The sequence below is a fragment of the Chanodichthys erythropterus genome, chromosome 2 (assembly GCF_024489055.1).
Source record: "Chanodichthys erythropterus isolate Z2021 chromosome 2, ASM2448905v1, whole genome shotgun sequence".
Taxonomy (NCBI): Eukaryota; Metazoa; Chordata; class Actinopteri; order Cypriniformes; family Xenocyprididae; genus Chanodichthys; species Chanodichthys erythropterus.
In genome coordinates this window covers 16,479,349-16,502,592 of record NC_090222.1, presented here as the reverse complement: position 1 = coordinate 16,502,592, position 23,244 = coordinate 16,479,349, and the positions used below count along the sequence as shown (strand labels likewise).

General features: G+C 36.4%; 3 protein-coding genes across 3 annotated transcripts; all 3 read right to left on the bottom strand.

Moving 5' to 3' along the window:
* Nucleotides 1–2,285: 2,285 nt before the first annotated feature.
* Nucleotides 2,286–3,195, bottom strand: LOC137025332 (fatty acid-binding protein, adipocyte-like). The gene is made up of 4 exons (XM_067393332.1): nucleotides 3,123–3,195; nucleotides 2,798–2,973; nucleotides 2,520–2,621; nucleotides 2,286–2,339 (listed from the first exon to the last, which is right to left on the bottom strand). The coding sequence occupies exons 1-4, from the start codon at nucleotides 3,193–3,195 to the stop codon at nucleotides 2,286–2,288; spliced, it is 405 nt and encodes a 134-aa protein (XP_067249433.1).
* Nucleotides 3,196–5,344: 2,149 nt separating this feature from the next.
* On the bottom strand, nucleotides 5,345–6,258 carry LOC137025322 (fatty acid-binding protein, adipocyte-like). Its single transcript, XM_067393325.1, has 4 exons — nucleotides 6,186–6,258; nucleotides 5,861–6,036; nucleotides 5,585–5,686; nucleotides 5,345–5,398 (listed from the first exon to the last, which is right to left on the bottom strand). Exons 1-4 carry the CDS (start codon nucleotides 6,256–6,258, stop codon nucleotides 5,345–5,347), a joined length of 405 nt encoding a protein of 134 aa, XP_067249426.1.
* Nucleotides 6,259–10,468: 4,210 nt separating this feature from the next.
* Nucleotides 10,469–18,750, bottom strand: stmn2a (stathmin 2a). The gene is made up of 5 exons (XM_067393317.1): nucleotides 18,631–18,750; nucleotides 16,561–16,656; nucleotides 14,879–15,054; nucleotides 14,491–14,682; nucleotides 10,469–11,881 (listed from the first exon to the last, which is right to left on the bottom strand). The coding sequence occupies exons 1-5, from the start codon at nucleotides 18,647–18,649 to the stop codon at nucleotides 11,822–11,824; spliced, it is 543 nt and encodes a 180-aa protein (XP_067249418.1). The 5' UTR covers nucleotides 18,650–18,750; the 3' UTR covers nucleotides 10,469–11,821.
* Nucleotides 18,751–23,244: the final 4,494 nt, after the last annotated feature.

The following is a 23,244-nucleotide window of genomic DNA, read 5'->3' as shown; positions in this document are numbered from 1 at the left end:
CTTTTTACGTATGCGATTGGACGATAAGCATCTTGCCATGGCAGCCATTTGCGGTGAATTGTAGGCTGTTTGAAATTTACACCACATATTAATGGAAATATGAATCACTTTTGCATGGAGCATGATGCAGGTCCATAATGTGGCAGCACATACAGTGCTCAACGCAAAGGAGTACACCCCCTTTGAAAAGTTACATTTTAAACAATATCTCAATGAACACAAAAATTATTTCCAAAATTTTGACAAGACTAAGTTTTATATAACATCTGTTTAACTTAGAACATGAAAGTAAGGTTAATAATATAACTTAGAGAACAAAATGTTCAGTTTTACTCAAATTAGGGTGATGCAAAAATGAGTACACCCCACTGAAAGTCTCTGGAGCAAAGCTAAATTTTAGACTACAAATGTCTAATTTAACAAGAATTCAACCACAGTTGAGTCTAATTATTCATTACACTGGTGTCCAGCAGACAGTTGACTATAAAAGGGTGTTAAAATCCCTTCCCATTTCATGCTGTTAGCAATGGCACCACATGGAAGAGAAATGTCACAAGACCTGAGAAAGAAAATAATTTCTTTACACAAGAAAGGTGAAGGCTACAAGAAGATCAGCAAAGCTTTACTTATCAGTCAGAATACTGTAGAAAAAGTGGTACAAAAATTTAAAAAAGATGAAACTGCAACCATCTCACAGAGACGTCCAGGTCGTCCGAGGAAGTTAACACCTCGACAGGAGCATCTTCTGATGAGAAGAGTTGAAGAAAATCGGCATGCAAGTTCACTGCAGTTATCTAAAGAAGTAGAAAGCCAAACTGGGGTGACTATTTCCCATGACAGAATACGGCGAACACTGCAGAGGAATGGCATGCATGGGTGCTGTCCACGAAAGAAGCCTCTCCTAAAGCCCAGGCACAAAAAAGCCCACCTAGAGTTTGCCAGGACCCATGCTGACAAAGATGAAGACTACTGGGACTCTATACTCTGGAGTGATGAGACCAAGATAAATGTTTTTGGAACGGATGGCTTCAAAACTGTATGCCGTCGCAAAGGTGAGGAATACAAAGAAAAATGCATGGTGCCTACAGTGAAACATGGTGGTGTCAGTGTCCTTATGTGGGGCTGCATGATTGCTGCTGGTGTCAGGGAGCTGCATTTCATTGATGGCATCATGATTTCACAGATGTATTGCTCTATACTGAAAGAGAAGATGCTACCATCACTCCGTGCCCTTGATCGTCATGCACTTTTCCAACATGACAATGATCCTAAACACACATCTAAGGCCACTGTTGGATTTCTGAAGAAGAACAGGGTGAAACTGATTCAGTGGCTCCTGATCTGAACCCAATCGAACACCTATGGTGAATTCTGAAGAGACAAATTGAGCATCACTCTCCATCCTCTCTAAAAGAGGTCATTCTTGAAGAATAGAAAAAGATAGATGTTGCAAAATGTCGCCAACTTGTTCATTCCATGCCTATAGAAGACTTGGTGTGTCATTAAAATTCATGGAGGCCATACAAAGTACTAGATGTAGTAGCTTTTGCTGTGGGGTGTACTCATTTTTGCATCACCCTAATTTGAGTAAAACTGAAAAATGTGCAATGTAAGATATTTTGTTAACCTTACTTTCATGTTATAAGTTAAACAGATGTTATATTAAACTTAATCTTGTCAACATTTTGGAAATAGTTTTTGTGTTCATTGAGATATTGTATCAGATGTTACTTTTCAAAGGGAGTGTACTCATTTACACTAAGCACTGTACCTTACTGACATCTTGCATACATGGTTCATGGCAATTGATATCATTTTTATTCTAGAGCTGTAATGTTGCATTGCTGCCTTTGAAAACACTAGGGAGAGTCTGAGGACAGAACCTGAAGTATATAACTACAGAACTTTACTGGATCTGACTCTAGTCCTGGTAAACCTGGTGATTACCATTTTATCTGTGTCCAGATTATAATGAAAGTGCCTACATTAGTATTATCTAATGCTAATTATGTTAAGTTATGCTGTGTGAGTAATATTGTTATACTCAACTCTTCAGTCACATATTTTGTTCTTATATAGGAACAAGAATCATTTATACCCAATCAATAAATGAGTAAAGAGACATTTCTTTTCTTTTTTATTATTTTATTATATTTATAAAGCAAAAAAAAAAAAAGGGTGGGGTATATTGCAACAAAGCAATTTATATATCACATCAAACTAAGAGTCAGTCATTAAAATCTAACAAAGTCTTTAATCTGTCTTGAAGCACAGAGTTCTTCTGGTCATGCATCTTTTTCATATGTCCTGATAGCGACCACATCATCCATGGTGCATTTCTGTACAGATGAATGGAAGGAGAGAGAGAGATTAACAGCATGCTAAACAATGGATGCAACACTAAAAAGCCTAATCAAATGGTTTTCTAATAAAATAATGTAATATTCAAAATCTATTTTTATGCATATAGGTAAAGAAAGCATTTGCTTGTACAAATTGCAGATGTTTTGTACACATACCGCTATCATGTTGCAGTCCTGAATCTCTCTTTCAATTATTGTGGTCTTCCCTTCCCAGGTCTGTGTTTGAATAAGTTTACCATCTGCAAGGCTTATAATAGTCTGATGAAGAGATAAATGAAAATGAAAAAACACATAATAATAATAATAATGCCTAAAATAATAATAATAATAAAAATACTTTATTAAAATATAACATTTTAAAATATATCTGTATATATTTATCTAATATTTTTTCTAATTATTTAATATTTATTTATTTATTACAATGCTCTTACCTTCACTTTTCTGTCATCAGCTGTTGTCTCATCAAATTCTTCATCTAATTTGAATTTGATTTCCAGGGTCTTGAAAGTAGTGACAGCTTTCATAGAGATGAACCCCTGGTCATCCAAAGCAATTGTCAGACTGGGTTTTGCAAGGTTAGCCATTTGCCGAGAAGCAAATCCAGCACCTGCAAGCAGCAATACAGAAAATGACATTACTGGTATTTCAACAGGTGCATGACTGTAACAGGCCTACAACTGGACAAAAAGTTGCCTAGTGGCATAAGTGAATAAAAAAAAACAACATAGTTTTTATGTATAATACTATTAGTCTTACCTACAGCCTTCATGTATTCATCAAAATTGTCACTTGAAGTCATTTTCCATTTACCAACAAATTGCTCAACCATTGTTACAAGAAAGAAAGGACAATTACAACACAAGACGTTTAATATATGTGTATAAAGTGCTGCAAAGGCGCAGAGCAGAATAGATGGAGATTTAAAGAGTGCAGGGATAAGAGTCACCACTCGCTGACCAATCAGTAACATTGCTGTGATATTTGAGAATTTGATTGGTTAACAGATTTTGAAAGGGGAGGGCTTGATAGATCTTCATTTGAAGGTCAAAAGTCAAGCCATATAAAATCGTTTACTTAATAAAAGTGGACATGTTGATTATGCTAATAATTATATATTTAAATTGACATCTTCTTAAACACTATGTTGTTGAGCACATACAGTGTTTAGTGTAAAGGAGTACACCCCCCTTGAAAAGTAACATTTTAAACAATATCTCAATGAACACAAATACTATTTCCAAAATCCTGACAAGACTAAGTTTTAAATAACATCTGTTTAACTTATAACATGAAAGTAAGGTTAATAATATAACTTAGAGAACAAAATTTTCAGTTTTACTCAAATTAGGGTGATGCAAAAATGAGTACACCCCACTGAAAGTCTCTGGAGCAAAGCTAAATTTTAGACTACAAATGTCTAATTTAACAAGAATTCAACCACAGGTGAGTCTAATTATTCATTACACTGGTGTCCAGCAGACAGTTGACTATAAAAGGGTGTTAAAACCCCTTCCCATTTCATGCTGTCAGCAATGGCACCACATGGAAGAGAAATGTCACAAGACCTGAGAAAGAAAATAATTTCTTTACACAAGAAAGGTGAAGGCTACAAGAAGATCAGCAAAGCTTTACTTGTCAGTCAGAATACTGTAGAAAAAGTGGTAAAAAAAATTTAAAAAGATGAAACCGCAACAATCTCACAGAGACGTCCAAGTCATCCACAGAAGTTAACACCTCGACAGGAGCATCTTCTGATGAGAAGAGTTGAAGAAAATCGGCATGCAAGTTCACTGCAGTTATCTAAAGAAGTAGAAAGCCAAACTGGGGTGACTATTTCCCATGACAGAATACGGCGAACACTGCAGAGGAATGGCATGCATGGGTGCCGTCCACGAAAGAAGCCTCTCCTAAAGCCCAGGCACAAAAAAGCCCACCTAGAGTTTGTCAGGGCCCATGCTGACAAAGATGAAGACTACTGGGACTCTATACTCTGGAGTGATGAGACCAAGATAAATGTTTTTGGAACGGATGGCTTCAAAACTGTATGGCATCACAAAGGTGAGGAATACAAAGAAAAATGCATGGTGCCTACAGTGAAACATGGTGGTGTCAGTGTCCTTATGTGGGGCTGCATGAGTGCTGCTGGTGCATTTCATTGATGGCATCATGATTTCACAGATGTATTGCTCTATACTGAAAGAGAAGATGCTACCATCACTCCGTGCCCTTGATCGTCATGCACTTTTCCAACATGACAATGATCCTAAACACACATCTAAGGCCACTGTTGGATTTCTGAAGAAGAACAGGGTGAAAGTGATTCAGTGGCTCCTGATCTGAACCCAATCGAACACCTATGGTGAATTCTGAAGAGACAAGTGGAGCATCACCGTCCATCCTCTCTAAAAGAGGTCATTCTTGAAGAATGTGAAAAGATAGATGTTGCAAAATGTCGCCAACTTGTCCATTCCATGCCTAGAAGACTTGGTGTGTCATTAAAATTCATGGAGGCCATACAAAGTACTAGATGTAGTAGCTTTTGCTGTGGGGTGTACTCATTTTTGCATCACCCTAATTTGAGTAAAACTGAAAAATGTGCAATCTAAGATATTTTGTTAACCTTACTTTCATGTTATAAGTTAAACAGATGTTATATAAAACTTAATCTTACCAACATTTTGGAAATAGTTTTTGTGTTCATTGAGATGCAAATTGCTGTATGTGTAATATTGTTATACTCAACTCTTCAGTCACATATTTTGTTCTTATATAGGAACAAGAATCATTTATACCCAATCAATAAATGAGTAAAGAGACATTTTTTTTCTTTTTTATTATTTTATTATATTTATAAAGCAAAAAAAAAAAAGGGTGGGGTATATTGCAACAAAGCAATTTATATATCACATCAAACTAAGAGTCAGTCATTAAAATCTAACAAAGTCTTTAATCTGTCTTGAAGCACAGAGTTCATCTGGTCATGCATCTTTTTCATATGTCCTGATAGCGACCACATCATCCATGGTGCATTTCTGTACAGATGAATGGAAGGAGAGAGAGAGAGAGAGATTAACAGCATGCTAAACAATAGATGCAACACTAAAAAGCCTAATCAAATGGTTTTCTAATAAAATAATGTAATATTCAAAATCTATTTTTATGCATATAGGTAAAGAAAGCATTTGCTTGTACAAATTGCAGATGTTTTGTACACATACCGCTATCATGTTGCAGTCCTGAATCTCTCTTTCAATTATTGTGGTCTTCCCTTCCCAGGTCTGTGTTTGAATAAGTTTACCATCTGCAAGGCTTATAATAGTCTGATGAAGAGATAAATGAAAATGAAAAAACACATAATAATAATAATAATGCCTAAAAATAATAATAATAAAAATACTTTATTAAAATATAACATTTTAAAATATATCTGTATATATTTATCTAATATTTTTTCTAATTATTTAATATTTATTTATTTATTACAATGCTCTTACCTTCACTTTTCTGTCATCAGCTGTTGTCTCATCAAATTCTTCATCTAATTTGAATTTGATTTCCAGGGTCTTGAAAGTAGTGACAGCTTTCATAGAGATGAACCCCTGGTCATCCAAAGCAATTGTCAGACTGGGTTTTGCAAGGTTAGCCATTTGCCGAGAAGCAAATCCAGCACCTGCAACCAGCAATACAGAAAATGACATTACTGGTATTTCAACAGGTGCATGACTGTAACAGGCCTACAACTGGACAAAAAGTTGCCTAGTGGCATAAGTGAATAAAAAAAAACAACATAGTTTTTATGTATAATACTATTAGTCTTACCTACAGCCTTCATGTATTCATCAAAATTGTCACTTGAAGTCATTTTCCATTTACCAACAAATTGCTCAACCATTGTTACAAGAAAGAAAGGACAATTACAACACAAGACGTTTAATATATGTGTATAAAGTGCTGCAAAGGCGCAGAGCAGAATAGATGGAGATTTAAAGAGTGCAGGGATAAGAGTCACCACTCGCTGACCAATCAGTAACATTGCTGTGATATTTGAGAATTTGATTGGTTAACAGATTTTGAAAGGGGAGGGCTTGATAGATCTTCATTTGAAGGTCAAAAGTCAAGCCATATAAAATCGTTTACTTAATAAAAGTGGACATGTTGATTATGCTAATAATTATATATTTAACTTGACAACTTCTTAAGCAATATGTTGTTGAATAATTAGCCTATAGAATCACCTGATGCAGTTTAGAGTTGATAGACCCACATCTAGTGCAGAACTGAAGCTTTGTTCTTGATGAGCATTAACAGTTTTTAACAATTCAAAATCTGCACATAATGAGTTCATAAATAGGAAGGATTTAGCTAAACATGACAAACCCTTGGAGCTGGACTGTAATGTATGCAATAGCCTATGTTTTCTTTCTCGATGTCTAAGTTTAGTGCAGAACGGAAACGGTGACATCTACTGGTGATGATTGATAATAACGCAATTCTGCAACAGAATATACAGCAGAATTGCAATCCTGACATTAAAGAGCATAATAGTCAGACATGAGTGTCATCAATAGAGTTTCTGTTTTTATTCACTCAGGATCAGTGCTGGAGATGTGTATGTTGACATGTCAAACTAAAATAATGTTCACAAAAGAATAATGTAACCTTAAAAAGCAGGATGATTACTTTTTTCCTGTGATTTTGCAAGATTGTCCTTCCAACATCTAAACCATGTACAACACCATCCAACTCTAGGGCAAATGCTCAGGTTCAGCTTAAACAAAACAATAATAAAAATAAAAAATAAAACACTTTACAAGTATACCATTTATGCTAATAATCCTTGTAAATTAATTATTCATAAAAATCATGAAGACTTCTCTGTGCCTTTCATGGTAAACACAAGCATGTTTGCAGTGCAGGTGCATTGGCATCGAGCACACCTCAATTATTAATTAATTAAACAGACATTAATTCCCCTTAATTAGTCATGTAGATGCTGTTATCCAATCTCTGACCTACCAGATGACTGCTATTAATAATTAATCACAATCAAATGGCTGTCTTTAGTATTGTAAATAGTAATTTATAAACAAGTGTTAGCATGTGTAACATACTATTTACGCTTGTGTGTGTATGAGACAAGTTAATTTACTCCCTTCACTAACAGTTTGTAGTGCGGCACATGAAAATAGCAGAGAGACTTTAGGGGATGACAATTATGTGGTAAGCTGCAACCGCAAATACAGAATGAATGAAACCATAATGGAGTACACAATATAACACAAAGGTCTTTGAGTGCAAAGATCTGCACTCAACAAAACAATAATTAGTTTAAGGAATCTGTAGAGAGCGGAAAGAGGGGGAAAATAAGAGAATGTAGGGCAATAACAGGCTTCTTACAGAGGGATGATTATTTTATTGCTTGTTCTGCTGCACTAGCATCAATTACTGCCTTCCACATATTTTCCCACAGGCTGAACCTGTTCTCTCTGCTGCTGAGCAGCTGCTACAGTGGAATCTGTGTGGACAGTCTGACAGAAAGAATGAAACTAACTTTCCTGTAAAAGTTTGCCCTCTAATAATTCATATAATACTAATATTATATAAAAATTATATAATAATAATTCATAATTCCAGCCCAAAAATTATATCATGTGTTTGCTTTTTATATAGAGAGTTTATTATTATATAGCTTAGAATATTTTATATTATGTACAAATTATATATACATATATATATATATATATATATATATATATATATATATATATATATATACATATATATATATATACACCGATCAGGCATAATATTATAACCACCTTCCTAATATTGTGTTGATCCCTTGTCTGGCTATCACCAGACCAAGCTCAATTTAAAATTGAACATTGGTCTGGGGAGTCTGTATGTATTTTCTACTGCACAAGAAGTGTGATCAACGAGCATTATTCACGCAATTGGATAGTCCTTCAACCATTCAGATCAATGATCCGGGTGACGTACTTTGCAGAGCGACACGAAAACTCCAGACAGGTTTAGTTTGTATTGGTTTGTAGCATTGATCAGCGGTTTGCAGAAGCAGCAATGGCATCGAGCGATTTTTGCAGGTTGTGCAAAAAAAATATGAAAGAGAGTGGTATTTACACACTCGAGCAATTTCTTTGCTAACTAAAGAAGTCATTCAGCATCGTCGAGAGGTTTAAAGGAATTGGATTGACGGTCGTGCTTGTCGTCGCTTCTCTATCGTTATCGTGTTATACCCGCCAATAGTGAGCAAGGTGGATAAGCCAGTCTGTGATTGGTTCCCACAAAAGTGTAACAGAAGCAGTAGAAATGAATGTACGGGTTTCCAGACTGAGTTGCCGGGCGAAATCGAATCGCCGGCAGATCAGGCTGGGTTTACCCAGTGTAGTTGGTCCCACTTTTGCTGGACTCCACTAGATCCCTGAAGGTGTGCTGTGGTATCTGGCACCAAGATGTTACCAGCAGATCCTTCAAGTCCTGTAAGTTGTGAGGTGGGGCCTCTATAGATCGGACTTGTTTGTTCAGCACTTCCCACAGATGCTCGATTGGATTGAGATCTGGGAAATTTGGAGGCCAAGTAAACACCTAAAATTCGTTGTTGTGCTCCTCAAACCATTCCTGAACCATTTTTGCTTTGTGTCAGGGTCAGTATCCTGCTGAAAGAGGCCACAGCCACTAGGGAATTCAGTTTCCATGAAAGGGTGTACATGGTCTGCAACAATGCTTAGGTAGGCGGAACATCTCAAAGTAACATCCACATGGATGGCAGGATCCAAGGTTTCCCAGCAGAACATTGCCCAAAGCATCACACCGCCTCCACCGGCTTGCCTTCTTCCCATAGTGCATCCTGGTGCCACCTGTTCCCCAGGTAAGCGACGCACCCGGCCATCCACGTGACAGAAAACGTGATTCATCAGACCGGGCCACCTTCTTCCATTGTCCTACGGTCCAGTTCTGATGCTCACATGCCCACTGTTGGTGCTTTTGGCAGTGGACAGAGACAGGGACAGTGGCACTTTATCCTGCTGAAAGTAGCTATCAGAAGATAGGTACACTGTGGTCATAAATGGATGGACATGGTCAGCGACAAAACTCAGGTCGGCTGCAGTGTTTAAATGGTGCTCATTTGGTACTAAGAGGCCCAAAATGTGCCAAGAATAAATCCCCCACATCATTACACCACAACCATCAGCCTGAAGAGTTGATACAAGACAGGATGGATCCATGCTTTCATGTTGTTTACACCAAATTCTGGCCCTACCATATGAATGTCACAGCAGAAATCGAGGCTCATCAGGCCAGGCAATGTTTTTCTAATCTTCCATTGTCCAATTTTGGTGAGCCGGAGTTAAATGTAGGCTCAGTTTCCTGTTCTTAGCTGACAGGAGTGGCACCATTGTGGTCTTCTGCTGCTGTAGCCCATCTGCTTCAAAGTTCGACGTGTTGTGCATTCAGAGATGCTCTTCTGCAGAACTCAATTGTAACAAGTGATTATTTGAGTGACTGTTACCGTTCTATCATCTCGAAACCAGTCTGGCCATTCTCTTCTGACCTTTGGCACCAACAAGGCATTTTAGCTCGCAGAACTGCTGCTCACTAGATATTTTCTCTTTTTCAGACCATTATCTGTAAACCCTAGAGATGTCTGTGAAAATCCCAGAAAATCAGCAGTTTCTGAAATACTCAGACCAGCCAATCTGGCACCAACCATACCATATTCAGTCACTTAAATCACCCCTTTCCCCCATTCTGATGCTCAGTTTGAACTTCAGCAGATCGTCTTGACCATGTCTGAATGCATTGAGTTGCTGCCGTGTGATTGGTTGATTAGATATTTGCATTACCGAGTTGTGTTGATAAGCTTTAGCCCATATGTTACAATAGGTTTACTGGCATCTGCTGGTGAAGCGCTATAATGACATTACGAAAAGCTTGATAAAAAACCAAACAGAGTCCACCATGTTCACAGAACCCCAAACCTTTATTTTCACCAAAGTTTGCACACACAGAAATGAGAGGGGAAAGACAATTTTGGCAGCCGAAGACACTTCAAGCATATTTATAGAAGAGACAGTGATCTGAAAAAAAAAAAAAAAAAAAAAAAATCATAATCATTCAGTGCATATTCTGCATCTGCCCATCACTTCACCTCTGGAGAGAAAGGACACAAATGCTCTGTCAACCTAACATGTACACACACACTTACACACACTCCCTCTAATCTCACCAAAATAAACCAAATAGAAAATCGTCACATGTCAAAGGCTGTAGTTGGGAGTATATGAGGATACATTCAGCTGGTAAGGATGTTACCTATTTTATCAAGCCAGAAACATGTCAGAACATTCGGGGAGATACAACTCCTTTAATTACACCACTGTACTAATGAAGATGTCCTGCTAGAGACAGATGACAAACATCAGCTTTGAGAGCCGAAGGCCTGAATCAATGTGTGGGTAGGGCAACAGGATAGGAACTGGCTGGTTATTTTTTCCTTTTCTTTTAATATAACGTAGGCGATGTCAAGCTGTCTAGTCCAAAGGGTCCAGAAAGGGTGCAGTGTTCCCAATCGTCAGCCAACAAAAGAGTACGTTTGCAGATGTCGACATGCAGATGTTCATAACATTTCAAGAGAGGGATATTTCATTTTACAGAGGTTAAGCAAAGGAACTAAAATACAGAATTTCAAAGGAGACACTATTAACATGTTTTTATTTGTTTCAGTACTCATATTTCAAGCTATTTGTTCAGCAAAAAGTGGCTATGTCTTGATCATGCTGTATATAAACTTAAGTGCACTATATATTTATGAGTCTTGGGGTATGTTTCCTTTTTAAAATGTAAATCTATGTTGACCTGGGGCCTGAGCACTGAAGCTTTTTGCATTCTTCACAATTACACCAAACTTTACATCATTTAACACTGCAAACGTAAGCGAGCAGCTTTCTCACAACACCAATAAACCTTTCACATGATCAAACCAGACGTGCCTGAATCAAAACAAACAAAAAAAACAGAGAAACTGACAAAGAATGATAATAAAAGAATGAACAATAATGTACCGTGTAGATTTGATACATTTGATTTGTTATCATTCAATCTGATAGATAGATAGATAGATAGAAAGATAGATAGATAGATAGATAGATAGATAGATAGATAGATAGATAGATAGATAGATAGATAGATAGATAGATAGATAGATAGATAGATAGATAGATAGATAGATAGATAGATAGATAAAAAAAGATGTATTTACAAAATAATACTTGTGTCTTCCCATTACTCTATGAAATCAAGCAAGACCGTTCAAACAGTATACGAGTGTGATATTAGTTGTTTTGACTGGTTTTTACCAGTGGTTGTGTGTGAGTGTGCGTGAGCAGGATAGGATGACAGGTTGGCTGATGAAGGGTATGAGGAGGAGGAGAACTTCACGCTATTAGCTCTTCCCTCAGCTCCTTGTTCCTGCGGACAATTGCAGCATGTCGCTCCTGATAGGATCAAAACAGACACATAGTATCACATACTATAATACTGATCATTTAAGACTGAAATAATAAATGTTAAAATAATTAAAGGTACACTATGTAACGTTTTTGTTGTTCAAAATGAACAAAATTTAAAGGTTCGGTGTGTAAATTTTAGCGGCATCTAGCGGTGAGGTAGTAAATTGCAACCAACGGCTCAGTCCACCGCTCACCCCTCCCTTTCAAAGCACATAGAGAAGCTACGGTGGCCGACACAGGACAAAGGTGTCGTCGTCTGAGACAGCAGAGAGTAGCCAGTTAAGCAAACGCACTCTTTAGAGCAGTTTGTCTGTTTAGGGCTACTGTAGAAACACGGCAAAATGGTGACTTCCATGTAAGTGGACCCGCGGTTTACGTAGATAGAAATGGCTCATTCTTAGGTAATAAAACGTAACGTCTTCATACACCACTGAAAACGTAGTTATGCATATTATATTGCATTTCTGTAAATAGATTCTCCTAAATATTACACACTGGACCATGTCAATACATCATCATTATCATCCTTCTTCCAATTTGTGTTTTTGTCTTTGCCTGATTCACTATGGTAAGCCTATTATAAGTGTTTATATTTTAGAATGGGATGGTTTTCGCAGGAAATTGCGTACATAACGTGTCTCGTCATATCTGTGAATAGAGAAAAGTTGCTCTGGCTACTTTGGTTGACATGGAGCATGCTTAATCTCTAACCTCCAGGGAATCACCCATTCAAAAGAGAGGAGAGTTTACTGGCAAAAAGAGATTGCAACAGAGCTCGTAATAAAACCAGAATCAACATTGGCTTGGCTTTTTGGACATGGTGAGAATTAACCATTTCACATGTAAAGCCAGGGACACACCTAACTATTAGCTGAAACATTCTAAGACTGAACTGAACACATATACCGATTGTTTCCTTCGAATGAAGCCGATTTATATACTCACACATGGAATTTGAACACCGACTGTAATCGCAGACTGAACGCAACTGGCTCTGACTTAACGCGTTTGAGCGCGTATCAATTTACATTCATAATCAGCCTTACAATCGTTAAGTGTGTGCGCGGCTTACGTTTCAAACATTCTGTCTGAGCCCCCAGCGTGAGTTTTTCAAGGCGACCGTTTTTTAGAACGTATCACTTTATTGTTTCCATTAGGGTTGTGGAGAGACACCATCGTGATACCACTCCCCCGCCCCGCTCCGCCCCTTTTATTCCCCTCTTATTCCCCTCACATGCAACCTATTGGAAAGCTTGGATGAGTCATTAGTTGGGAAATAAAATAACCCTTTCGCACGTAAATTTAAAATATTCTGGCTGACCCCCCAGCGTGAGTTTTTCAAGGCGACCGTTATTTAGAACGTATCGCTTTATGGTTTCCATGGTGACGTGTCATTGCTTGTCATGTCACACACCGCAGCGCTGTATGACTGATGATCTGCTTTTATTTCAGTTTTACTTTTAATTCAAAATATTCACTAATTTTTAACTATAACATGAAATATCTGATATCCCAATTGTCAAATATGTGAAAATGGATGTGTTTTGCTGTTTAAACAACTTTATAATGATTGCGTTAGTTGAGCTATACACGTTATGGGCTTCACCATGTTAGTTTGTGCCGCAGGTTCTGTTGGATTCACAACATCTTATATGTATTAAAACATCTGAAACCTAAAATAAACATTATGTGGTTGAAAACACTGCATATTTGTGATATATGAAAAGTGCTGCGCGCATCCGTCTCTGGTTTAGCGCCAGCAAAGCGTTTGAATTTGGTAGTTAATCATGTGATGCACTGAACGTTCATATCACACTGGTGTGAACGTACGCTCCTGGGATCAACCAAGACTGGTGTGATCGTACGTGTCAAAGGGTTAAGGGATTTAAAATGTTGTAAAAGCGATGCTGAGATGGCATTTTTATTACTCAACAGGTTGAGTAAGGTATTTTGTTCAACAGGTAAATTGCCATTTGTAGCTTTCTAACAGAGTTCATTATAAATATTTATCTATTGTGAAGTTTCATGTTGTTTATGGTTGTTGGAATTTATTTTCAAGGAAGTACATGTTTTGAATTATTGGGTAAAGCCACAGTAAATTCTTCAGCTAGTCAGCTTGAAATCCTTTCCATCTAACTGGTTATATCTCTTAAGCCTAGTAGTCAATGTTTTATGAGCAGTAAGATAGTCTTATGAAAAAGTACCATATTCACGCATAAGTCACACAGTCAACCAAAACAATGTTCTTCTGCAAAATGCATGCAGTTGTGTTTTTTTAACACTAGAGGGCCAAAAGTTACATAGTATACCTTTAACTACCAAACTAATGTTTTTATTTATTAATAATTTTATTTTTTAATTTTATTTAAAATATTAAATAATTAAAGATGAATAAATGAACAATATTTACTTTTTATTTTATTATTATTAGGTTAGATATTTATATATATATATATATATATGAAATAACATTGAATATAATATTTAATAAATAATTAAATTTAAAAATAAGTAATTAATTTACTATATATATATAATATTACTATATTTAATGTTTTAAATAATTATATATGTAGTCGAACTGCTTTGCTCACCTTCTCATGCAAGCGATCCATCATGGCTGCCAGGTAAGCCTCCCGGTTTTCCTTGATCTGCTCCATCTTCAGGATGAGCTTTTCCTCTGCCATCTTGCTGAAGTTGCTGTTCTCCTCCATAGCTTTGAGCAGCACATCCCTCTCATGCTCGCGTTTCTCAGCCAGAGCTTTGAGCACCTGAGCTTCCTGGGACTGTTGAGGAAAGTCGTTATATACATGAGCATCCAAACATTCTGGTATGGAAGGCCATACATTTCCTGAGGGTTAAATGGATTTCAAAGTGGTTGACCAATATTTATTGATGCATTAATTCACTTGTCTGTGGTAATGAAATTCTAAGCTTTATAGCTACAGATAAGTAAGCTTAAATACATTCAGTTCCACTAACCCTCCTGCGGTCCTCAGCAGCCTCCAGTTTCTTCTGGATGTCTTCCAGTGACACATCCCTCTTCTTTGGAGGGGAGGTGATGCTGTGGGCCACATCTGACACCGGTGAGGGCGGTTTCAGGATCACCTCAAAGGCCTGGCCTGAGGCCCTTTTGTTTATGGGCTTTACTTCCATATCTAAAAGACAATATCAAATGACCTCACTTAATAAAAGGGGCATAGATTTAATAAATGCATGTCATTTAATTATGGAAGCCCATTTCCTTCACATAAGAAAAAATTGTTTTGATAAATAATAATTCCAACATTAAAAAAAAATCATAATTATGACATAAAAAGTACAAATAAAGACATACTAAGTCATAAATATGACAAAAGTTGGAATTATGACATAAGTTTTAATTATTAGTTAAAAATGATAATATAACTATGAGATACTTAGTCATAATCATGAGATAAAAAGTAAAAATTATGAGATACTAAGTCATAACTATGACATAAAAGTCAGAATTATGATGTACGCCTTAATTATGAGAAAAAAGTTGACATTATGAGATAATTTTTTTCTTACGTGGTGCAAATGGGCTTCCATAGTTAATTCATATTTTTAATTAATTCATCTTTTCATACATTTCAGAGCATAATTAATCAAGATTCTGATCAAGAAATTATCAACATTTTTAAACCATCCTTTTATTTATTTATATAAATTCTTATATATCCTCATATTATGACAAAATGACAAATTATGACAATTATAAGATAATAAGAGATTAAAAAAATGAAATTATAAATTATATAATTGAGATAAAAAGTCAAATTGACATTAGTAAATTATGAGAAAAAAGTGATGTCATACTAAGTCCTAATTATGACATGACATTATGAGACTTTATCTCATAATTTCAACTTTTTTCTCATAATTTCGTCTTTTTGTCATTTCAATTTTATCTTAAAATTATGACTTGGTATGTCATATTTTAGACTTTTTATATAAATTTGACATTTTGTCATCATTTAAGCTTTTTATGTCATAATTCCAATGTAACAACGGATGATTTTTTTCTTATGTGGTGCAAATGGGCTTCCATAGTTAATTCATGTTTCAATTAATTCATCTTGTCATAAATTTCAGAGCATAATTAATCAAGAAATTATCAACATTTTTAATATGTTCTTTTATTAATTGATTTATTTTTATAATATAAATTCTTATACTTCCTCATATTTATTATGTAAATGTACTATTTTTATATTTATTATATAAAATCATATATATATCAACAAGTGAAGAAATATATATTTATATATACTAAATATATACATATATATAATTATATATATCACACTTCACAATAAGGTCCCATCAGTTAATGTTTACTAACAACATTAACTAAAAACGTTCAATACATGTTTGTTACAGTACTTATTAATCTTTGGTAATAAACATTAGGTAATAAAAATACTGTTCACTAGATCATGGTAGCTCAGGTATCAGAGACAACATTTAATAATGGTTTCGTAAAATGCTGAAATTAATATTAAGATGAATTTTTTTTCATTGTAAGTTCATGTTAACTAATGCTAACAAATGGAACCTTATTGTAAAGTGTTTCCACAATATACATTTCATATATAGTATTATATTGCTTCAAATGAAAACTAATTTGTTCTATCACTTACCCTCAAACTCACAGACAAGGTTGTTGCGTGTCTGTGGGCTGAAGCAGGAGCAAATGAGCGAGAGCATGGACAGCTCCTTCATCTTCTCCTTGTATGCTGGAACAACACAAAATTGGCCCCTTGTTAGTCGTACACAGATCCACTACTCGAGCACAAATGTGCTGAAGTTTACAGGCCGGAGCATATCGCCCGGTCTCTACAGCTCTTTAGAGGACTCAATTGGGGGCTATAACATACCCTGTACTTCACTCTGTGAGTGTCTGTCTCTATGATGCTTCAACTGAGTGACTGATCGACACTGCTACTTTAGCTACATTAGCTCTTTTCAAAAGCTTATAATTATAATTACAGCAGTGAACAATGAAAAAAAAGTAGATTCAAATAGCTAGATATCAGGAATTCAGACACTATCACTACAGGCTACATATATACTGAAAAAACAGTGCATTTAATGGTTTTTACTCAATATATATATATATATATATATATATATATATATATATATATATATATATATATATATATATATATATAACAAACTAAAATACAACAAAGCAAAACTCACAAAAGTGCCACAAATGGAGTCTACTGAGAGACTTTTCTACATTCAAACAAATGGAGCTTGCAGACTCATGAAAAATGCATGAGGCACACTAATGACACTTCCCATTTCCTGCCCTCTGTAGTGTTTTAAAGATTACAAGCACATCCAACAGCCCATTAGCTAGAAAATTACAGTCAGACACTAAACAAATATAACAAAATAAGAAAATAAAGTAAATATGATGAGTCATAAAGTAGTCATAACCTAGGATGAGCTACATATCCCATATATTTAATGTCCGAATTGCATGCAGGAGTAATTTCCTGCCAGGGCCACATACTAGTGTCCAACATAGTGTCAACACTTATTTGTCCGGTGCTGCAAAGGCCACCATGCAGCATCCCACTGCTGCAGGGCTGGCCGGTCTCCCATTCTGCGTCTCCACGGCCTCCTGCAACTCCCCAGCCATTCTTAGCAATATCAACAAGCAGGCCCACGGCTCAGGAGCCTTACACTGATCAATAAATCCTGACAGAACAGCCCGTGATAGTTTCAGAAAGGCGACTTTACTGCTTCAGTAATTCTACAGGATACCCGAAAAAATGCACAGCGAAATCCGCCCATGCCATCTGGTCATGAATTGTACTCCACAACAAAACAGAGGCTGATTTTACTTTATAATTTAACAAAATATATCATTATGTTTTTTTGTTTTTTTTTAAGTCTATTTTATATACTAAAATGAGCAGAGCTATATCAATGTTGTTATATTATAGCAATGCATGTGATGAATGAGTCAGGCCTGTGTGTTATATCTCAAGATGAGCCTTATTAGTCTGCTTTTGTTTTGAAAATGCATAAAGTGGCTAATTAAAAAAATAAAATGGAGTGTGAATGAAAATCTGTCACCTTATCCTTGATGCCAGCTTTTATGCCAGCACTCAAGACTTCATATAAAACAAGGACGATGACATCCATAACAAAAAGCTGCTCTAATTTTCATGATTATTCCATATAAAGCACGAATCGCTGATTAAATATGGCTTATTAAGGTAAATGTTCCATGAGGAGGTATCTGTGTGTTTTTTATGGCTATATTGTCTGGGCATCGTTTCTTGGGTGCGGTCTTTCTGCATTATGATGCGAGGCAGCAGGAGCAGGTGCGCCATCGCCAATCATCTTACATACATGCCACTAAACTGAGACATTTACGTACGCTATTTATTCTAATTCCTAATGCACGTTACATTTACTTCACTGGATATTATAAACTATAATAATGCGAGAAATTGCGAAACGTACCTTTGTAGGATGCCTCCGATAATGCAAACGCAGACTCAAGTCGCAGTTGCTTATACAATGTGTTTTACGCACGAATAGGCTATGAAACGTGTTAATATAGCATATTCTATATAGATGTGCATGGTATAACGCTCAGTAGATCTTTTCTTAGACAGCATCCATTAACACGTTTAAAAATGCAACAATGGATTAAGATGACAAGTGAAGAAATGCGCAGCACGTACCGATAGCTGTTTTGGCCATGGTGTCTTTTCTTGAATCCGTATTATTTTCCACAATGGTCGTGGTTTGTGCCAGTGGCGTTGAGAGCGGATGATGCTTAAGGCACTGAGTCAGCAGAGCACAATGAGGAGCGCGGAGGGATGTGAGGAATGGGAGCGGCTGACTTATGATCCAGTCCGCGCAACAGCAGATTGGCCACCGGCAACACTTCACTTCACTGACGTGTGTGGGAGGAAAAAAACTGGCCTGCATCTAATCGAGCGCGAGCTGCTGTTACTGTCGCGAGCCACAATGTTTTAGCCTCGTACGTGGGCTCAAATACTTAGTCACCATGAAATCAAAATGGACTTTTTATGGAATACTGCAGTATTTCTTCTAAATGATTTAGCCATCTTTTTATTCATATTCCGCCGTAATCAAAGTAGCTTCCCCTCCCTCTTTCAACGAAATCTCTTCACTGATGACGTGTTTACTGCCGCGAGGGCGGGGCAACCTGTCATTCATATGAGATCACAGCAATAGCAAATGTCACCGATCCAATCAATTCCCCAATAAATTGAAATTATGGAATAATGAAATTATTTTAGCAAAGAAGAAGTCAGTTTTTCTTAAGAATTGGCATGGGAAAGGAATTTATTATATTTGTATGCTAGATCAGGGAGTCTTTAGTATGATTTCATGTCTGAATACAACTTCCCTGTTGTCCATTAGGAATTTCTCACAGTGATAAAAGCTTATAGTTTCGTTAATTTTATTTAATGAGATGTCATTTATCATTTGAAGAAATTGTAAAGATTGAACACAAATTTCTGGTTGAAGATAAGCATTTATGATGACCCAAAATGTAGTATATAAGAAATGTTTTTAGTCAAGAAAATAATTCACCCCAGGGGAACATTGTTTGAGGAATTCTTTAAAAGATTAATTAGAACAAAAAGCATGGCTCTTGCCACACAAATTTTGTATCCCCATCAAAGTTGGAGAAATACACCTAAGAATCTTACATAAAATATACCCCACTAACAAGAACACATTTAAATTTGGTAATGTTCTTTGTCAATTGATCAAAAATTGAATTGGATAGTGCCTAAACGTTGTGTGATACAATTGTTATTTCTCTCATTGTAATTATAATATAATATAATAAAATATGATATATATACAGTCAAACCAAAATGTATTCAGACACCTTGAACATTTCATTCATTAACAGTTTAATCATCATAGTTGTTAATAAAATGGTAATAAAATATGACCAGATCTCAGAGTTAAACTTTATCAGAAAAAATTATATCAGATAACATAATTTTTGGTTACAAATATTTATAAATTTTACCGGTAGTCCACTGTATGAAGAATTTTGGGGTATAATATGTCAAAATTTACTTTATTTTGCTATATCTCACTTACATAAAGGAACTATGTAGTGTCCTGCACCCACTAGTAAAAATATATAATAAATATCTGAATAATATATATATATATATATATATATATATATATATATATATATATATATATATATATATATATATATATATATATATATATATATATATATATATATATATATATATATATATATATATATACACATACATATATACAGGTGCTGGTCATATAATTAGAATATCATCAGAAAGTTCTTTTTTTTTTTATTGTAAATTATTTTTAAAAATGAAACTTTTATATATTCTAGATTCCCTACATGTAAAGTAAAACAAATTTTTTTTAAAATTTTGATGATTAGAGTGTACAGCTCATGAAAGTCCAAAATCCAGTATCTCAAAATATTAGAATATTTCCTAAGATCAATCAAAAAATGGATTTTCAAAACAGAAAAGTTCAAGTTCTTTAAAGTATGTTCATTTGTACACTCAATACTTGGTCAGCAGCACATATTACAGCAAATGACTTGCTCCCAGCACAAATTACAGCATCAGTGAAGTGTGGCATGGAAGTGATCAGCCTGTGGCACTGCTGAGGCACTATTGAGCCTTCAGATCATCTGTATATTGTTGGATCGACTGTTTCTCATCTTTCTCTTGAAAATATCCCATCGATTCAGGTTAGGCATGTTGGCTGGCCAATAAAGCACAGTATTATGGTCAGCAAATCACTTGGAAGTGGTTTTTGCACTGTGGGCAGGTGCTAAAGTCCTGCTGGAAAAGGAAATCAGCATCTCCATAAAGCTTGTCAGCAGATGGAAGCATAAAGTGCTCCAAAATCTCCTGGAAGATGGCTGCATTGACTTTGCACTTGATAAAGCACAATGGACCAACACCAGCAGATGTCATGGCCCTCCAAATCATTACTAACTTCAGAAACTTCACACTAGACTTCAAGCAGCTTGGATTATGTGCCTCTCCAGTCTTCCTTCAGACTCTGGGACCATGATTTCAACTGAAATGCAAAATTTACTTTTATCTGAAAAGAGGACTTTCGTACACTGTTCACTGTCCAGTTCTTTTTCTCCTTAGCCCAGGTAAGATGCTTCTGATGTTGTTTCTGTTTCAGAAGTGGCTTGGTAGTCCTTTTCCTGAAGATGTCTGAGTGTGGTGACTCTTGATGCGCTGACTCCGGCTTCAATTGACTCATTGTGAAGCTCTCCCAAGTGTTTGAATCGGCTTTGCTTGACAGTATTCTCAAGCTTGTGGTCATCCCTGTTGCTTGTGCACCTTTGCCTACCCAATTTCTTCCTTCTAGTCAACTTTGCATTTAATATGCTTTGATACATCACTCTGTAAACAGCCACCACATTCAGTAATGACCATCTGTGACTTACTCTCTTTGTGGAGGGTGTCAATGATTGTCTCCTGGACCATTGCCAAGTCGGCAGTCTTCCCCATTAGTGTGGTTTCAAAGAACAAGAGATACCCGGAATTTATACTGTAGGGATGGTCATTTAATGAAACTCAAATGTAAATATTCTAATATTTTGAGATACTGGATTTTGGGCTTTCATTAGCTGTACGCTCTAATCAACAAATTAAAACTTTTACTTTACATGTATGGAATCTAGTATAAATGAAAGTTTCATTTTTTTAAATAATTTACAATTAAAAAATTAACTTTTTCATGATATTCTAATTATATGACCAGCACCTGTATATATATATATATATATATATATATATATATATATATATATATACACACACACACACACACAGTATCTCACAAAAGTGAGTACACCCCTCACATTTCAGCAGCCATTTTAGTATACCTTCTCAAGGGACAATACTATAGAAATGAAAACTGCATTTACTTTAGTAGTAGCCCCCAACACTGCACATTTTCCATGTCTCCTTTGTCTGACATGCCCATTTCTGCTTTTGAAGTCTCTGCTAATGAGCTGATGACCTGATTCAGGTGTGCTTGATCAAGGAGACATGCAAAATGTGCAGTGTTGGGGGGCATCCAGGAATGTAATTGGGAACCACTGCTTTAGAGTAGTCAATGTGCTGCTTGTATAGATTTACTGCCCTCTGAAAATAACTCAACATACAGCCATTATTGTTTAAATAAAAGGCAATTAAAGTGAGTACACAATAAGTGAACATGTCAAAACTGTGTCCAAAGTGTCAATATTTTGTGTGAGCACCATTGTTATGTAGCACTGCCTTAATCCTCCTAGGCATGGAATTCACCAGAGCTGCACAGGTTGTTGCTGGGATGATGGGATCCTCTTCCACTTCTCCATAATGACATCACGGAGCTGCTGGATGTTACACATGGCGCCTCTCCACCTTCCGCTTGAGGATGCCCCACAGATGCTCAATAGGGTTCAGGTCTGGAGACATACTTGGCCACTCCATCACCTACACCTTCCTCAGCAAGGCAGTTGCCATCTTGGCTGTGTTTGGGGTCGTTATCATGTTGGAAAACTGGCGTTCGGCCCAGTTTTTGAAGGGATGGCATCATGTTCTGTTTCAGAATGTCTCAGTACATGTTGGAATCCAATGAATCCAATGAACATGTATGAATCCAATTTCCCTCAATGAAGCAGAGCTCCCCAGTGCCAGCAGCACTTATACAGCCCCAGACTATGATGCTACCACCACGCTTGACTGTAGACAAGACACAATTTTCGTAGTACTCCTCACCAGGGTGTCGCCACACATGCTGGATACCATCTAAGCCAAACAAATTTATCTTAGTCTCATCAGACCACAGGACATGGTATCAGTAATTCATGTTCTTGGACAGGTTGTCTTCAGCAAACTTTTTTTGGGCTTTCTTGTGAGCCAGCTTCAGAAGAGGCTTCTTTCTGGGACGACAGCCATGGAAACCGACTTGCTGCAGTGTGCGGCATATGGTCTGAGCACTGACAAGCTGACCTTCTGCTTCTGCAACTTCTAAAGCAATCCTGGCAGCACTCATGCGTTTGTTTTTTGAAGCCAGCTTCTGCACCTGACGCACAGCACAAGGTCTCACCTTCTTTGATTGACCCTGGCAAGGCCTGTTCCGAGTGGAACCCGTCTTGGAAAACCTCTGTATGACCCTGGCCACTGTACTGTAACTCAGTTTCAGGGTGTTACCGATCTTCTTATAGCCTAGTCCATCTTTGTGGAGAGCAACAATTCTAATTCTCAAATCCTCAGAGAGTTCTTTGC